This window comes from Hyaena hyaena, unplaced genomic scaffold (genome assembly GCF_003009895.1).
Source record: "Hyaena hyaena isolate Hyena2069 unplaced genomic scaffold, ASM300989v1 scaffold_30, whole genome shotgun sequence".
Taxonomy (NCBI): domain Eukaryota; kingdom Metazoa; phylum Chordata; class Mammalia; order Carnivora; family Hyaenidae; genus Hyaena; species Hyaena hyaena.
In genome coordinates, this window is record NW_024080662.1 from 780,368 (window position 1) to 797,025 (window position 16,658).

The 16,658-nt window shown below is 50.4% G+C and overlaps 1 protein-coding gene across 1 annotated transcript; it reads left to right on the forward strand.

The window, feature by feature from the left end:
* The first annotated feature begins 846 nt into the window (after positions 1-846).
* On the forward strand, positions 847-14,543 carry MON1A (MON1 homolog A, secretory trafficking associated). The gene is made up of 6 exons (XM_039228402.1): positions 847-1,102; positions 10,038-10,177; positions 11,481-11,966; positions 12,540-13,305; positions 14,005-14,152; positions 14,252-14,543. Exons 2-6 carry the CDS (start codon positions 10,051-10,053, stop codon positions 14,390-14,392), a joined length of 1,668 nt encoding a protein of 555 aa, XP_039084333.1. The 5' UTR covers positions 847-1,102; positions 10,038-10,050; the 3' UTR covers positions 14,393-14,543.
* Positions 14,544-16,658: the final 2,115 nt, after the last annotated feature.

Consider the following 16,658-nt stretch of genomic DNA (forward strand, 5'->3'; position numbering starts at 1 on the left):
TTCTATGGAGTGCAATTTTTAGTTAATGGAATATAGCCAGGATACTTCTGTACCAATGTGAGAATATGACATCTTCTTGGCTTTAACTCTCTCTCTTTTTTTTAAATTAAATTACATTAAAAAAAATTTTTTTTCTGAGAGAGAGAGAGAGAGCGTGAGCAGGGGAGGGTCAGAGAAAGAGGGAGACATATAATCCGAAGCAGGCTCCAGGCTCCAAGCTAGCTGTCAGCACAGAGCCTGGAGCCTATTTCAGAGTTTGTGTCTCCCTCTCTCTCTGACCCTCCCCTGCTCACGCTGTCTCTCTCTCTCTCCTAGAAATAAATAAAAATATTTTAAAATAAAATAAAATAATAAAAAAGTAAAATTTCCCCAGATCATTCTATGTGCAAAGCTGAGAGCTGTTTTAGAGCCTCATACTGATAACATTAAAATGTAGCTAAAAAGACGTCTTCAGCAGCAATTGGTGTGCCTACATCCTTTACAACCAGTGTAGCTGGACCCACTAATTGCATTTAGCCAGCTCCCAAACTTGCACTGCCTTTCCACAATCAACAGAGGAAACAATCCCAACGTCTCTTCCTCTGCCTTGAAATAAACCTCTAGATGGCCCGGGCGGACGGGGCAGGGAGTCTTAGGCTTGCGATCCACCCTGGACTTTGGGTTCCGAGGAGGCATTTGAGCCAGGCCCCACGCAGGAGAAGGAGGTTCCAAATGAGACAAATCCTGCTCCGGGTGACGCCCCGCCCTCAACTTTGCGAGGATACTGTGCCCAACCCCGCCTCTGAGTGCCGCAGGCAGCGGTGAGCGCCGACTACATTTCCCACAATGCACCCCGGGACGGGCAGGGCCGGGACGAGCGGCTGGAGCTGGGCCTCCGCCACGAGAGGCCAGCGAGGGCTGTCTTCCTGGGCCGGCGTCTGGGTGAAGGGCGGTGGGAGGCGACGGTGGCCTGCGCTGTGGCCATGTCTGCGTCCGCAGGGGTCCGAGAGTCTGACCTGCGTCCTCCGGCCGACCTCGGCCGGACACCTGCGCCCTCCTGGGGGTCCGGCAGAGAGCAGTGACCGGCAATCTCTGTGCGTCCTGGGCCCCTCCGGAGAAACAGGTGAGTACGACTGCCAACCCACGTGGCCTGGGGGTACCGAGAGACTGGAGAGCTGTCATCCTTGGAGCCAGGGGCGTGAAGACTGGGAGCCCCTGACACCTATGCTCCACTTGAGACAGGAGGACTTAGTCTCTTTGGGGTGCCTTAGCCGGTTGTCCTCCAGCCAGAGAATATAAAAGGTGAGGACCAGAACCCTTCCTTTGGCTGGCAGAGCAAAGTCCTGTAGGAGGCAGTGGGCTGGTAGGACCCGCCCACCAAGGCATACACATTTCTCCCCACCCCACCCCCAGCAGAATCCTCTCAAAAATCTGCAGAGGTGACTGTGAGGTGAGCGGACAACTCCTGGAAGTGTCCTGGGGCTTTGGACTTTGCTCTCAAGGGTGCCCTGACTCAGATAACCAGTCTGCCCCTTGTACTGGGAAAGCAACCCTTTCTGGGTTCCAGTTTGCTGGGGGAGGGTGAGCAGCCTTTGTCAGAGAGGGGAGTGGCCACCAAGTGTGACAAGTACCAGGCCACGCTCACGGAGTAGGCATCCTGCTGAACCAGCTACAGCAGAGCTTCACCAGGGCCCTGTGTGCCACAGACCCATGCATTCTGGCACCACCCTCTCAGATAGCCCACTCCCAAAAGAGTCAGGGCAGGATGGAGCGCTATCCAAGCAGGAAGAGGGAGCAAGAGTGGTAAGAGCCAGTAGGGAGGGGCTCTTGAAGGTTCTCCCTGCTACAGGGTGGGCGCTGGAGGGAGGGAAGCACACAAGAAGGGTTGATTGAGCCAACCTGTTTGGTGACATTGCTTGTAGGCACAGCAGAACACTTCTAGAGAAAGTAGCATGCCCTAGGGGCTTCTAGAGAGGCTGTCTGAGAAGGAACCCCGAGAGCACATATGGAACTGGTTCCAGGAGACCTCTCTCGCTTAACTGCTTCAGGCCCAGTCTCCCAGGAGTTTTAGTCATGCACGTTATGGGATTTACTGTGAGTCACTCAGCCTCCCTGCCTAGTTTCCAGACTAAGTGTCCAGAGAACTGTTAGCTTCATCAGGACTTTTGGCTGGATCCCCAGATTGGCCTTGGAGATGCTGAGCTGCTACATGATCTCAGGTAGCAGGGGAACTATTGTGAAGGAAGCATCCACTAGCCCCAGCCAGCTGATCCTGCCCTCGTTTCATGTAGTTACCATGCTGGGTACCACGCAGCCATGCTGGGTTCAGTCACCTGAAGTCCACAAGGGATCAGTGGGTAGTAGGCCCCCAGGATGTTGGGTAAGTGCCATAGACCTTTTTTGGGTCTTTGAGCCAGAGGTACAAGGCCACAGAGCAGGAGCATGTGGCTGACCAAGGATTCAACTCGGGAGAGACTTCCAGGAGCAGCAGACAACCAATGGTCTGTACCTGCAATGTCAGGCCCAATGAATAGCCAGTAAGCCTGGAGGAACCCCCAGCCCGAGGCCCACAGACATGTCTTTGGCTGGACATCACAGGGGTCACTTCAGGCCAGAAGCTACCCAGGTACCTTCATGAGGTCAGAATCCAGTTTTCCCAGGCCAGGTCACTCAGGGCCTGGCTCAGGGTAGGCCAACTCTCAAAGGACTGATTTACATGGCAGAGACCACTTTTTGTGTATAAGTGCAGCTACATATGGTCTGAATGCTAAGTAAAAATAATCATGATATGTTAATGGCAGTAGCCATTAAGTGTACTAGTGCCTACTGTGTGCCAGGGTAAACAAATTACATGGATTATCTCTTAATCCTCCCACAATCCCATGAATCGGTACTATCATTACCCTCATTTTATAGATGAGAAAACTAAGACTTATGAAACCAAACAAGGTCCATCCAGGTCCCTCTGATTCCAGGACCATTGTTCTTGAGCACTTGACTACTACCAAAAACAAGTCTTCTCCACAGGCAGGGGTCTCCAGAGGCTGCATTATAACTGGATATTCTTTGAGAATCTTTCACCTTTTCCCTTCCAAAGTTATTTATCTGGAAAATGTTGATTAAACTCCACCTGCGTGTGGAGCTTACATATTGAAATTTGTGACTGACCTTCAGTGTAGAAAAATGAAGCAGGGCAAGAGAGGTAAGAATCAGGGATATTGCAGGAAGGCCTCTCTGATAACACTTGAGCAGCAACCTGAAGGAAGTGAGAGAGTGGGTCATGTCAATATCTAGCCCCAGCGGTGGAATAGGTGAATGAGGGGCAAAGGGAAAAGCAGAAGATGTGGTCCAGACAGAAAGCTCAGCAAGGACAAAATTCTGAAATGAATGAGTGCTCAGGATTTACATTTACATTATCCTAGAGGAAAGCCATGAGGTCAGTGTGGCTGGGCTGAGGTGAAGGGAGCCAGGGAAAGGATAGGAGATGAAGTCAAAGAAGTAATGGGAAGGGGTAGAGTGGGGCCTTGTGTGCTGCACTGAGGAAATTGGCTGTCTCACTGAATGAGTGACAACCATTATTGAGTTGTGAGAGAAGAATTAAACGACCTGACTTTGTTTTCAAGAGGATCTCTTTGAGTGCTGTGAGAGGGTTAGGCTGTGCAGGACAAAGGCAGATGTGGAGAGACTGGTTAAAAGGCTGGTGCATCACTCCCCTAGAGAGATAATGGTGACCTGGACCAATGTGGCAGTGTGGTGGTGATGAGCTGTGGTCAGATTCTGGATATGGGCTTTTCCCATATAACGTCAGTAATCTGTTCCACAAAAGTTGGACATTATGTCTGGAATCACTGACTTAGTATCTGTTTCCTGTTATTTTATTGTATTTTTTTTTAGTTTTTATTTATTTTGAGAGAGATCAGGACAACATGAGTGGGGAAGGGGCAGAGAGAGAGAGAGAGAGAGAGAGAGAATCCCACGCAAACTCTATGCTGCCAGCACAGAGCCTGACATGGGGCTCAAATACATGAAACCATGAGATCATAGATGACCTGAGCTGAAACGAAGAGTCGGACATTAACCAACTGAGCCACCCAGGCACCCCTTTTCCCACTATTTTAAATTTTTAAAAATGTTTTTATTTATTTTTGAGAGAGTGAGAGACAGTGTGAGGAGGAGCAGAGAGAAAGACAGAATCTGAAGCAGGCTCCCGGCTCCAAGTTGTCAGCACAGAGCCTAACACGGGGCTCAAACCCACAGACCACAAGATCATGATCTGAGCTGAAGTTGGAAGCCCAAAAGACTGAGCCACCCAGGCACCTTCCCCCCCCCATTATTTTAAATGGGAAAAAGTATAATGCTTCCCTCCTTGACCACAAACCCCCAATTTTCTAAAATGGCGCTAAAACACAAGAAAATATATACCCGATACATGCCCAGTAAGTTATAGTGTTAGATAGAAAATGCTGGTAACATTCCCTCCTGATCACCAGAGTTTGCTGCTTTGATGCATATCATGGCCTCTTTCAGTACCTGCAACAGGCATGATGCAAGTAAGCCCGTTTTGTTGCTACTTAGTGGGTGATGTTCTATCCAATTTGGAATGCAATTTGAGGATTTAAATGTACATCACTTGTTTAAAATATAGATCGGGTTTTGATGATGTAAATATGCATTTTTCTACATAAATATAAGCTGAATCAATACAAGTTTGTTGTATTAGTTATCTATTCGCTGTGTAACAAATTACCCCAAAACTTAGCAGCTTAAAACAACAATAAATATTTATTATCTCATGCAGTTCCTGTGGGTATTGGGGAGAAATTTGGGAGCAGCTTTGCTGGATGGTTCAGGATCAGGTTCTCTCATGAAGTTGCGAATATCTAAAGGCTTGACTGGGGCTAAAGGATTGCTCACTCACATGACTGGCACATTTGGTACTGGCTGTTTGCAGGTCTCAGTTTCTTGCCATGAGGTTCTCTCTGTAGACAGCTGCTCGAGTAGCCTCACAATATGGCTGTGACCTCCATCCAAGACAGCAGGGCAGAAGCCACAGTGTCTTTTATGACCTAGCCTCAGAAATCACACATTGTCATTTTCACATTATCCTATTGGTTACATAACTGCTCAGTGTGGGAGGGGAGTCTGCAAAGGCATGAACACTAGAAATTGAGGATCACTAGGGACCGGCTTGAAAGCTGCCTACCACAGTTGGGTATTAAAAACCAAAAGGAATTCTATAGGGAAAATATTAACTAGAGAGACATTTTGCTGTGTGTGCCTGTATTCACAAGTACAGGTGACAGGATTTGCTCGTGATTTGATATATAAGGTGTGAGGAAAAGAGACGACCCCAAGATTTTTTTCTGAAAAACTGAAAGGATGACATTGTCTTTCACTGAAATGGGAAAAAACTCTGGGAGGAGTAAATTTTTAAGAGAATAATCAGGAACTCAGTTTTGGACATATTACTTTGATATACTGTAAGACATCAAGTAGACAGTTAAATGTGTGTGCCTCTAGAAGTCAGAAGAGAGATTGGGGCTGGAAATAAAAATTGAAATCACTAATGTATCAGAGGAGTTTAAAACCATGCGTCATCTGGTTGGCTCAGTTGGTTAAGCATCCGATTCTTGATACTAGCTCAGGTCATAATCTCACAGTTATGAGTTCGAGCCCCATGTCAGGCTCTGCACTGGTAGTGTGAAGCCTACTTGGGATTCTCTCTCTCTCTCTCTCTCTCTCTCTCTCCTCCCTCTCCCTCTTAAAATAAACATTTAAAAAAATAATAAACGCACAAGACTGAATAAGATCACCAGTGGATTGAATGAAGACAGAGAAGAAATCCACAGGCTGAAATCTGGGTCCCCTAACTGAAAGAAGAACTGCAGAAAGGACTTAGCAGGAATGGTCTATGAGGTAGGTGGAGAACCAAGAAAGGAGGGTGTACAAGAAGAAAAGTGTTTTAAGAGAGAGGAAATCATCAAATATATATCAATTATTGGGGCACCTGGGTGGCTTAGTCGGTTAAGCGTCCGACTTTCGCTTAGGTCATGATCTCGCGGTTCGTGGGTTCGAGCCCCGCATCGGGCTCTGTGCTGACTGCCAGCTCAGAGCCTGGAGCCTGTTTCAGAGTCTGTGTCTCCCTCTCTCTCTGACTCTCCCCTGTTCACGCTGTCTCTCTCTATCCTAGAAATAAAATAAAAAATATTTAAAATAAAAAAATTTAAAAAAAAAAAAATATATATATATCAATTATTGCTACCGAGTGAGGTGAGAGGATCAACTAACAACCTTGATGGGAGCAGCGTTGCTGGAGTAATGGAGGCACAAGTCCAGTTGGAATGGCTTTAAGAATGAGTAAGAGAGGGGTACCTCGCTGGCTCAATAGTAGAGCATGCAACTCTTGATTTTGGAGTTGCGAGTTCGATACCCGCATTAGGTGTAGAGCTACTTAAAAAAAAAAGTGGGAGAAGTGGAGAGGCTGTGGCAGGTGTACTTCTTGATTACCAGATACCCGTGAGCTCCCCACATTTCCCAGTTCCTCTGGCCATGTGATTACTTCTGGCCAATCTATTTCTGGCCAATCTGGGCTTTGAAGTATTTAAGAGCTGGCACATGGCCTTCCTGCCCAATCTTTCACTGTCCAGTGATGTGGGAAAGGCATATATTCCAGATGGCAGAGCTATGAGATGCGAGTACCCTGGATTCCTGAATCACTGCTTGGAAGGGAGCTGAACTGCTACCAGACCCATGGTAAATTTTGTGTGAGCGAAAAATAAGCCTTTATGTGTGAAGCCTTTACAATTTTGGCATTCATTTGTTACACAGCATAGCCTAGTCTACTAATTATACTCCATGTATTATTTACTATTTTGAGGTCTGTTTGTTTTATAAAGAGCAGCCAAAAAAAATGGGGTAGAAACTAGAAGGGAATGTAGAGTTAAGGGGGGGGGATTCTCTTAACTTTTTAACTGAAATAATACAAACATAAAGTTCACAAATCATAAGTACAGCTCAGTGAATTATAACGAGTGAACACACCCAAAGGAAGGTGTTTTGAAAATGGAGGAAGCGTCAGCATTTTGGTGCAGGGTGGGAGAGAAGGGGAAACGAATGACCTGGGGGACGGAGAGGGACAGCTGCTGAAGCCATGTGCTTGTGCTCAAGAGCGAAAGGGACTGCAGTGGGGGAGTTTGCTCCCAGTGAAGCAAAGACAGCTCATCTTCAGTGAGAAGGAAGGCAGAGTCTGGCAGGTGAGACGAGGTGGTGGTGGGAATCTTGGAAGTTATCTTTTGCTGACTTCTGCTCTCTCAGTGATATCATGGATCGTGATCTATGAGTGAGCGTGGGAGAAGTAAGTGATGGAAGTCTGAGAAGAGAGAAGGTGTGAACTTATTGACAGGGAACGGGAAAGTGAGTCGACATAGAAATGTAGTAATTTGAAGCAATGGTTCTGGACCTACTCCCCGGAAAGAAGCACATAGTAGTCCAGGTCTCCATCCAGGGAGTCAGGTCCAGAAGGCTTGGCCACAACCCTGGGACTGTCAGTAGCAGCTTGCCCTCTGCCTGGATACAGACAGACTCGTCTGTCTCTCTGGGGACACTCCATCTTCACATAGCAGTGCAGACCCCAATCTCGCTTTTAGGTTAGCTTGTGAAATCATGCTGTGCGAGGTTCTCATGTGACCTGTATCTTGCTGAAAGACCTAGGCATGGCCTAGTTATGGTAGCACCCACTGCCCCAGCCTCTGTGGTGTTACAGTGCTTGTTTGGCCTGTTTGGGATTACTCCTCTTGGTCTCTGTTTCTGAGCGGACCTTTCTGAACTGGTAGCTGTTGAGGGCAAGTAGCCTTTTAGTTACTCTGGCCCTCTGTCAGACAAGGTGGCCCATGCCTTGGTCCTCTGGGCTCTGACTCACGCTAGGAAGCTTCACTCTTTTTTTCTTTTTTTTTTTTTTTAATGTTTTATTTATTTCTGAGAGAGAGAAAGACAGCGTGAGCAGGGGAGGGTCAGATAGAGAGGGAGATACAGAATCCGAAACAGGCTCCAGGCTCTGAGCTAGCTGTCAGCACAGAGCCCAATGTGGGGCTCGAACCCAGGAACCGTGAGATCATGACCTGAGCCGAAGTCGGACGCTTAACCGACTGAGCCACCCAGGTGCCCCTAGGAAGCTTCACTCTTGACTGTCCTAATGGATGAGGTTAGTGACCTAGAAAATCCCCAAAGGTAGATGTTCCCCCAAATTATCTTTCTTTGGTCCTACTCTAAGCAGGGTGCTACTATTGGCCAGTGGTGCCCAAATTTCACTTGTTCTGTGATGCTCCAGGTTTGGTGCAAGAGTGGCCACCAGGCTTCCCTGTCTGCTTTGCCCATTGAATTTCTGCAAAAGATGCATTTGAGAAAGGATTCCATAGCTTAGAACAAAGATGACCAAACAAACAAACAAACAAACAAAACCCCAAAAAACTTGAAAGTCAGTTCTTTGGGTATATACAGAAACTGCCTGATAGGAGCTCTGGTGGGATGAGGATAAGGGGTCTGAGAGAGTGACCGTGGACACAGGCAACCTGGGAACACACAAACAAGAGTGATGGGGATGCTGTCTCTTTTGTGGAGCTAGTAAGAAACAAGGCTTCATTTATTCCCTAGGACTCTGCCCTAGGAGGCCAGGGACAGGGTCTACTTTGCTCACACTAACACCAGTCCTTCCCAGGCCCTTGGCCTGCCTTCTTCATAAGTCTCTGACTGGTCTTTGCAGTCCTCTCGCCTATCTAGCCAGATTTGTCTTCGCGAAAGGGTCAGTGCCTCAGTGGAACCCCTCCCCTGTGAATGTATTTTGCCTGCCAAATGAAAGTGCTTCAGCCTGCCATTCAGGGGCCCTTAGAGGTGACTCCAAGTGAGCCATCCAACTTTGTTATCCTTGTCATCCACTCATCGCCACCTCCACTTGGCCCTGAGGCTGCCGAAGGACTAGGAGATCAAGCTGAGTCTGTTCTGGCATTCAGGTGGGCACTGACAACTGTTATGTCTATAGTTGTACAGCTGTATAGTTGTAAGGCAAGCCGTGGTGCCAAATTCAGAAAGTACAAAAGTGTACTCAGAAAAAAGCAAGCCTGAAGACAAGCCTGTTTGCTCTTTCTTTGCAAATGCTTAGATATTCAGAAAGAACTATTGGTCATTTCAGTTTTGAATGAGGAAATGTTCATGGTAGGATGTGTAGTGAAAGATACCAGGGTACAGAATTGTTTCAATTCCCAGCTCCCAGTGCTTCCACCCTGTTGTGACATTGGGCAAGGTATTTACTCTCTCAGCCTCAGTCACTTTATCTATAGAGCCAGCCTGAGACAGGAGCACCTGTCGCAGAGTGCAGTGATCAGGCTTAGATAACCGTGTCCACTTACACTTCTTAGCACACTACCTTGGTGCTCAGTGGGTGTTAACTGCTGTTATCAGTTTGTAAAACAGACAAAAAATTATTTACATTTTATGTGCAGTCAAAAAAAAACCTAGAGGGGCGCCTGGGTGGCTTAGTCAGTTAGGCGTTCGACTTCAACTCAGGTCATGATCTTGTGGTTTGTGAGTTGAAGGCCCACCTTGGGCTCTGTGCTGACAGCTCAGAGCCTGCAGCCTGCTTTGGATTCTGTGTCTCCCCCTCTCTCTTTGCTCCTCCCCTGTTCTCTCTCTTTCTCTCTCTCTCTCTCAAAAATAAACATTAAAAAAACTTTTTTAAAAACTGGAAAGAAATGCACCAAAATGTGAACAGTGAAAGATCCTGAATGGCAGGGAAATGGTGACATTTCTTTCTTTATCCTTTTTTGTATTTTCCAAGTTTTCTACAATGAATAGGTACAATGAATTCTTCCTTTTCTATTTAGAAAAAGAACATCATACCTCATTTTTTAGAGGGGAATACTCAGAACCCATTCCCCAGAGGTTTGAGCTAGCTGGATCTTGGCGAGGGATGCTTCCTGTACTAACCACTGTTGCTGTACTGGCAGTGACCCCTGCCAACAGCACCTCCCTCCTTACCCTTGACACTGCCTTTGTTTGCCCCACAGGAGAGCCCAAGGGATGGCTGCTGACATGGAGAGGAACAGGAGCAGCGAATGCCCCGATGGCACCCTGGCCCCTTCTGATGGGCAGAGTATGGAGAGAGCTGAGAGCCCCACACCAGGACTGGCTCAGGGAATGGAGCCAGGTATGGGCAGGGTGTGCAGCTCCAGGCAGATGACAGTGAGAGCAGCCTCCAGGGCAACTGGGATTCCCACCAAGTCTTTCATTCCCACTCATTCATGCACTTGTCCAGTCACTCATGGGCAATTTGTCAGGTGCTGGGGATACCGCAGGGCACCGGGCTCGGTCTGTGTCTGGCCTTCCTCTGCACTTCATGTTGGGCTACTCAGCCTGTGCTGTCTGGCTGCCAGCATGGGTTCTCCTCCTGTTCCCTGGGTCTACTGTGTGCCTTCCTGGCTCCTTTTCCCTCCCTCAGCTCTCAGCTTAAATGTCACCTCTGCACGAGTTAGGCCTGCCTGCTCTGACCATGCTCTGTATAGGACAGTAGTTATTTTGTCATTTTATTTGTTTCTTTTATTTTTATTTTATTTTGTCATTTTATTTGTTTATTGCCCATCTCTCATCCACAAGATTTTGAGCTTTTTGAGCACAGAGTAGTTGTATTCCAAATGCCTAGTATGGTACCTAATTCATCGTAGAGAGTCAAAAATACATCTTTTGAATTATTCTGTCAAAAAAAAAAAAAATCAGTAGAAAAAGACTGACATGGTCCCTGCCCTAGGGGAGCCACTCCTGGGCCAGTGGAGTGAGTTAGGAACTATGGTTTGAACAGGGTCAGGGAAACTGCTCACAGGGAGAGAGAGTCACTGCGCAGAGGAGGTATTCCACGCACAGGGCAAGGTGCTGGGCACACAGCAGTGAACAACCACCTTGCTGCCCCTCAGGAGGAATCCCACTGTAGTTGGGGAGAAGGATAATAACTGACTAGTGGTACAAGAGAAATCAAAGAGAGAGAGATGCTAGAGTGCCCCGGCTTGGAGGTCAGGTGAGGAGGTAACTAATGTCTTTGCTGAGAGCTGAAGTGTGACAAGGAGCCGGCCATGAGAGGAGGTGGGAGTGCTTTCCAGACAGAGGGAACAGCAGGTGCAGAGGCCCTGAGGTAGGTGGGGGCATGTTGAGGGTGTCAAAAGAGCAGGTGGATGAAAGTCAGTGTGACTGGACTGGGTAAGGGCTGTGAGATGAGAACGTGAGAAGCAAGTTATTCCTGCAGCCATGAGGGGTTTGGATTTTATTGCCAATGCGATGGGAGGAAACTGGTGGGCTGTAAGATTCAGGGATGCATAACTTGTAGCAGGCAGCAGCAGGAGGGAACAGTGGCTTGTCTCTCCGGGACAGGCGGCAAAGCTAGAGTGCCATATTACGCATCTTGCTGGTAAGACGGTCTGCCAGTGGCTATTGCTCTAAGCACCAGTGCTTTTGGCTGGCAGGTGCCGGGCAGGAGGGTGCCATGTTCGTCCATGCACGTTCCTATGAGGACCTGACTGAATCGGAGGATGGGGCAGCTTCTGGGGACAGCCCCAAGGAGGGTGTTGGGGGTCCTCCACCACTGCCTACAGACATGCGACAGATCAGCCAGGACTTCAGCGAGCTGAGCACCCAACTGACGGGTGTGGCCCGAGACCTGCAGGAGGAGATGCTGCCAGGAAGCTCTGAGGACTGGCCAGAGCCTTCAGGGGCAGCTGGCCGGCCAGCCACAGAAACCCCCAGGGAGGGCACAGGCGAGGGGGATGAGGAGGAGGCTGCTGAGGCATGGCGACTGCACCAGAAGCACGTCTTCGTGCTGAGCGAGGCGGGGAAGCCTGTGTACTCCCGCTATGGGTCAGAGGAGGCACTTTCCAGCACCATGGGTGTCATGGTGGCCCTGGTGTCCTTCTTGGAGGCAGACAAGAACGCCATCCGTTCTATCCACGCAGGTGAGCCATCTGGAAAGGGGGGCAGGGAGGGCTCCCCTGACCACGATTAATTCATAGCACAGGGTGAATTCATAGTCCCCCAGAGACTAGAGGGCTGGGATGTGCTGTATGACCAAGGGCAGCCCTTCCACCTCACTAGAGGGCAATGACCTCATTGTCATCTGAACATAGGTAGCAACAATGACTGCCTTACAGGGTATTGTGAAGGCCAAAGGTGGCTCTACGTGGGCTTTGCCCTTGGAGAGAACTAGAAGTCCTAGGTCCGGAGCCCCACCCAGCTCTTGACATTTAACACAAGAATGTTTTTCTGAAGTGCTCACTGCATTTTGGCTGGTGCCGCTCTGTGAAGCAAGTGGCAGGGACATCCTAGAATCCTCAGGGGAAGGGAACCGTGGGCTGCTGTTTTTATCTTCATCATCCTTAAGCCCCTACTGTGTGCAGAGATCTGAGGGAGGGTGGAGAGGATGTAGAAAGCTACAGGCTGCGTAGGAAGCCGGGGCTCCCAGGGAGCTGGGCAAGGCCAATCCCGGAGGGCTCCCCGGAGAAGCTGACATCCCCTCCCTCCACCTTCAGATGGCTACAAGGTAGTATTCGTGCGCCGGAGCCCACTGGTGTTGGTGGCAGTGGCGCGCACGCGGCAGTCGGCGCAGGAACTGGCGCAGGAGCTGCTCTACATCTACTACCAGATCCTGAGCCTTCTTACCGGTGCCCAGTTGAGCCACATCTTCCAGCAGAAGCAGAACTACGACCTTCGGCGCCTGCTCTCTGGCTCGGAGCGCATCACCGACAACCTGCTGCAGCTAATGGCACGAGACCCCAGCTTCCTCATGGGGGCAGCGCGCTGCCTGCCCCTGGCGGCGACCGTGCGCGACGCGGTGAGTGCCAGTCTGCAGCAGGCGCGAGCGCGCAGCCTTGTCTTCTCCATCTTGCTGGCGCGCAACCAGCTGGTGGCGCTCGTGCGCCGCAAGGACCAATTCCTGCACCCCATCGACCTGCACCTGCTCTTCAACCTCATAAGTTCCTCCTCGTCCTTCCGTGAGGGAGAAGCCTGGACGCCCGTGTGCCTACCCAAATTTAATTCCGCCGGCTTTTTCCACGCACATATCTCTTATCTGGAGCCTGACACCGACCTGTGCTTGTTGCTCGTCTCCACCGACCGGGAGGACTTCTTTGCAGTCTCTGACTGCCGCCGCCGCTTTCAGGAGCGCCTGCGGAAGCGCGGAGCCCACCTGGCGCTGCGGGAGGCACTGCGCACGCCCTACTACAGTGTTGCCCAAGTGGGCATCCCGGACCTGCGCCACTTCCTCTATAAGTCAAAGAGCTCAGGACTCTTCACCAGGTGAGGGAGGACCTTGGGAGCACTACTTGAGGGAGACGGGGACGGGAGGGGAAGCAGTTGGTCCTGAACCCTGATGCAGTCCTGGAGCTGATGAGCATCTGGGAATGGACTGACATGTTGGGTCTGTTTTACTCTGACATCAGGGACCCAGACTCCCTATCACTCTTCTCCCTATGGGCATATACCTCTCTACTTTGTTACCCAGAAAGCCTTGAAATGCCCAGTACACCAGAAGGAAGCTGTAACAGAGGTCTCCTGGATCTCCTGCTCTGGAGCAGGTCTGCCTTAGGGGTCATTTTGATACCATCCAGGATGCAGAACTCCTCCAACAGAGGGGCTGTGGCCAGATGTGGCGTCTTCTGCCCTCCCATTACCCCTTTTGGGTTCCCAGAGTACTTTTCCTCCACTTCAGACATGTCACTTTTGTCTTGGACACCTAAACTCAGATTGGCCTCTCCAAGGGAAGTTCACCAAAGATGCTATGAACTTGGGGGAGGGGGGAAGAACAGGGCTCCAGTCTGGGTGGGCCCAGCTCTGTCCTGGGGAGTCTTCTGTGGTAAGGAGACAATGCTCCATCCTGGGAGAACATTTGGAGGGTAGGACACATGGCAGAGTCTCCCCGGCTAGGACGAGTTTGTTTAGATCTCCAGAGAAGGCAATGAAGGTTATTTCTTTGCCAACCCACTCCCCCATCTCCAGCCCTGAGATTGAGGCCCCGTACACCAGTGAAGAGGAGCAGGAGCGGCTGCTGGGCCTCTACCAATACCTGCACAGCCGGGCCCATAATGCCTCCCGCCCACTCAAGACCATCTACTACACGGGCCCCAATGAGAACCTCCTGGCCTGGGTAAGGCAGCCCTGGGATGGGCTTGGCTTCATCGGGATCCCGGGCAGGGGCCCCAAGAGATGTCTAACCGCGATGACTACCCTGTGCCCCCTCCTCCAGGTGACAGGTGCCTTTGAGCTCTACATGTGCTACAGCCCTCTGGGGACCAAGGCATCTGCCGTCAGTGCCATCCATAAGCTGATGCGCTGGATCCGCAAAGAAGAAGATCGCCTCTTCATCCTCACGCCCCTCACCTACTGATGGGGATATGTGTGGGTTCAGCCCTCTTAGGCACACTGGGCCATGGAAGCTATGGGAGCCTCCACATGGGCTGGCCTCTCTTGCCCAGGCAGCAAACAAGCAGGGACTGTGGGTTGGGGCATGCATTAAAGTGCTCTGGGGAAGACACTCATTAGGCCTTGTCACTGGTCCCTTCACTCACACAGTCTCACTCCTGCAGATACCAGATCCCCCTCCTTAGTCCTTACCTGTGCTTCCCCATGCACAGGAGCACAGGCACTTAGAATCGAACCTTGGGCTGGGTCTTTTCACTCAGCTAAAGTCTTGCCATACATAAAATGCTCTCTAGCACCCCACTGGCCTTGGCCCCCACAGCCCCACCCCAGTACTCAGTCTGAGTCCCTGGTGCCTCCTAGAAGGGCACAGCCCCTCTCTCTCACCCCTAGCAGGGGCCCCCAGCTGTGTGCCCCAAAGGACCACTCATATACCCTGGGGGCTGTGGCTCTGCTTAAAGGGCTGCTGTAGTTCAGCAGTGACTAAGCTGAGTAAGAGGACAGTCAACTAGGGAGAGTCTGGGCCTTGGTACTGGTGGGTGAGATCCCTTGGTGAGGTGGTTGGGTATTCAGCACAGATAAATTCAGAGACCAGCCTCACTCCCTCAGGCCTCTGGGGAAATTGTCTTGGTCTTCCTCATGAAGAGCTATCCACCTTGGCATCTGTACTTTTGGCCATGCCTTCCTCAGAATGTCCCCAGGAGTGAGCTGGAGGGCCTGCAAGAAGAGCCAGCTGACTTCTGGGGTAGGGGTGGACCCTGCCCTAGGAAGGGCAGATGCCACTAGGCACACTGGGCCCTCTTCAGCCATGCTGGCATGGTCCAGCCCACAAGGGTCACTGTGGACATCTCAGAAGGCTCAACAGTGAAGGCACAGACCCCTACACTCTTATCATGAGACCCTCTTCGGACAGAGCCCAAGGCATAGTGCAGAAGGACTCTATCTTGCTGTTGGCGGGGGGGGGGGGGGGGCGCTTTAGACTGTCGAGGGAATCACCCTTATGCAGTCTCTGAGAGCTGGGCTAAGATACTCTGCCACTAAAACCAACCCATGTTGGAAAATATATTTGGTGGGCGGCATAGGCCAAGGGTACACTGGAATGGTTCTACTTACTATCTTAGGAAATGGCAGCATAGCCCCTGCCCTTGGCCCTATCCTGGATCACATTAGAATGTGTATGGCAGCAAACTGCCTGCCTAGGCCCCAAGGTGCTTGGGGAACAGCGATAGGCTTGGTGGTGCTGCTCACCCTGCACATGTGCACATTTCTGCCTGTTCCTGCTTCTGTTTTCTCCCCCTTGATCTTGGCCAGTGCACCAAACCACTGCCTCTGGGGCCAGGGTGATGCCGGGCCAGCAGTCCATGGCTGCTATTGGCATTCCTGTGGTCAGTGGTCAGTCCCTAGGTACCCTTGTGATTCTTGTAGGACTCTCAGCTCCTCTGCAGTTTAGCACCTATTCTGGGTGGGTGTGGAAATGGTGGTCACAATTAGGTGAGTGTGTGTACCTAGGACAGTAGGCACCTGGAGCGTGGGTTTATCTGTCTGGGGATCAGACAGGCCAAACAGGGAAGGTGTTCTAGTGGAGGAACCAGCATGTGCAAAGTGAAGGATCTGGTGAAGAGCCTGGTATTACTGGTTTACAGTGAAGCTGGAGAAGCTTTCAAGGCCTAGGGTTCTTCCAACTCCAGGAAGTCTAGCAGCGGGAAGCCACTGAACTTGTTTTAAAGCTGCAGAACGATATGGTCATATTGTAGTTAGAGAGATCCCCTGCTACCACTCAGATGATCTCTTTGGGTTGGAGAAAAAGGCTGGCAGTAGGTTTTTATTTTTTGGTTTTGTTTTTTGTTTTTTGTTTTTGTTTTTGTTTTTCTGAGTAATGTTCAGAGTGATGTGAGAACCCAAAAAGGGAAAAGAGGGCACTCCTTCAAGGTGATAGATACTGGGGCAGTTGGGCAGGTCGAAACCAAATATAGGCCAGGCCTTGTGAGTTCAACTTGGGGGGAGCACTTAAACTTAGCACTCCAAGGCCCCACTAGCTGACTTCCCCTACATGGTTTGCCTGCCCTGCTCCTGCAGAGTGAGCAGATGGGGAAGAAGGGAGGGGCGTTCCTGTGGATGCTGGTTCTCAAGGACTGGGCTGTCCATGAGGGGACGCTGTCCTGGGAGTAGCCAACATCTTGGCCACACGGTGGCAGCAGGGAATCAACTGTTGATGGCTGCACCCCACCCCCCAA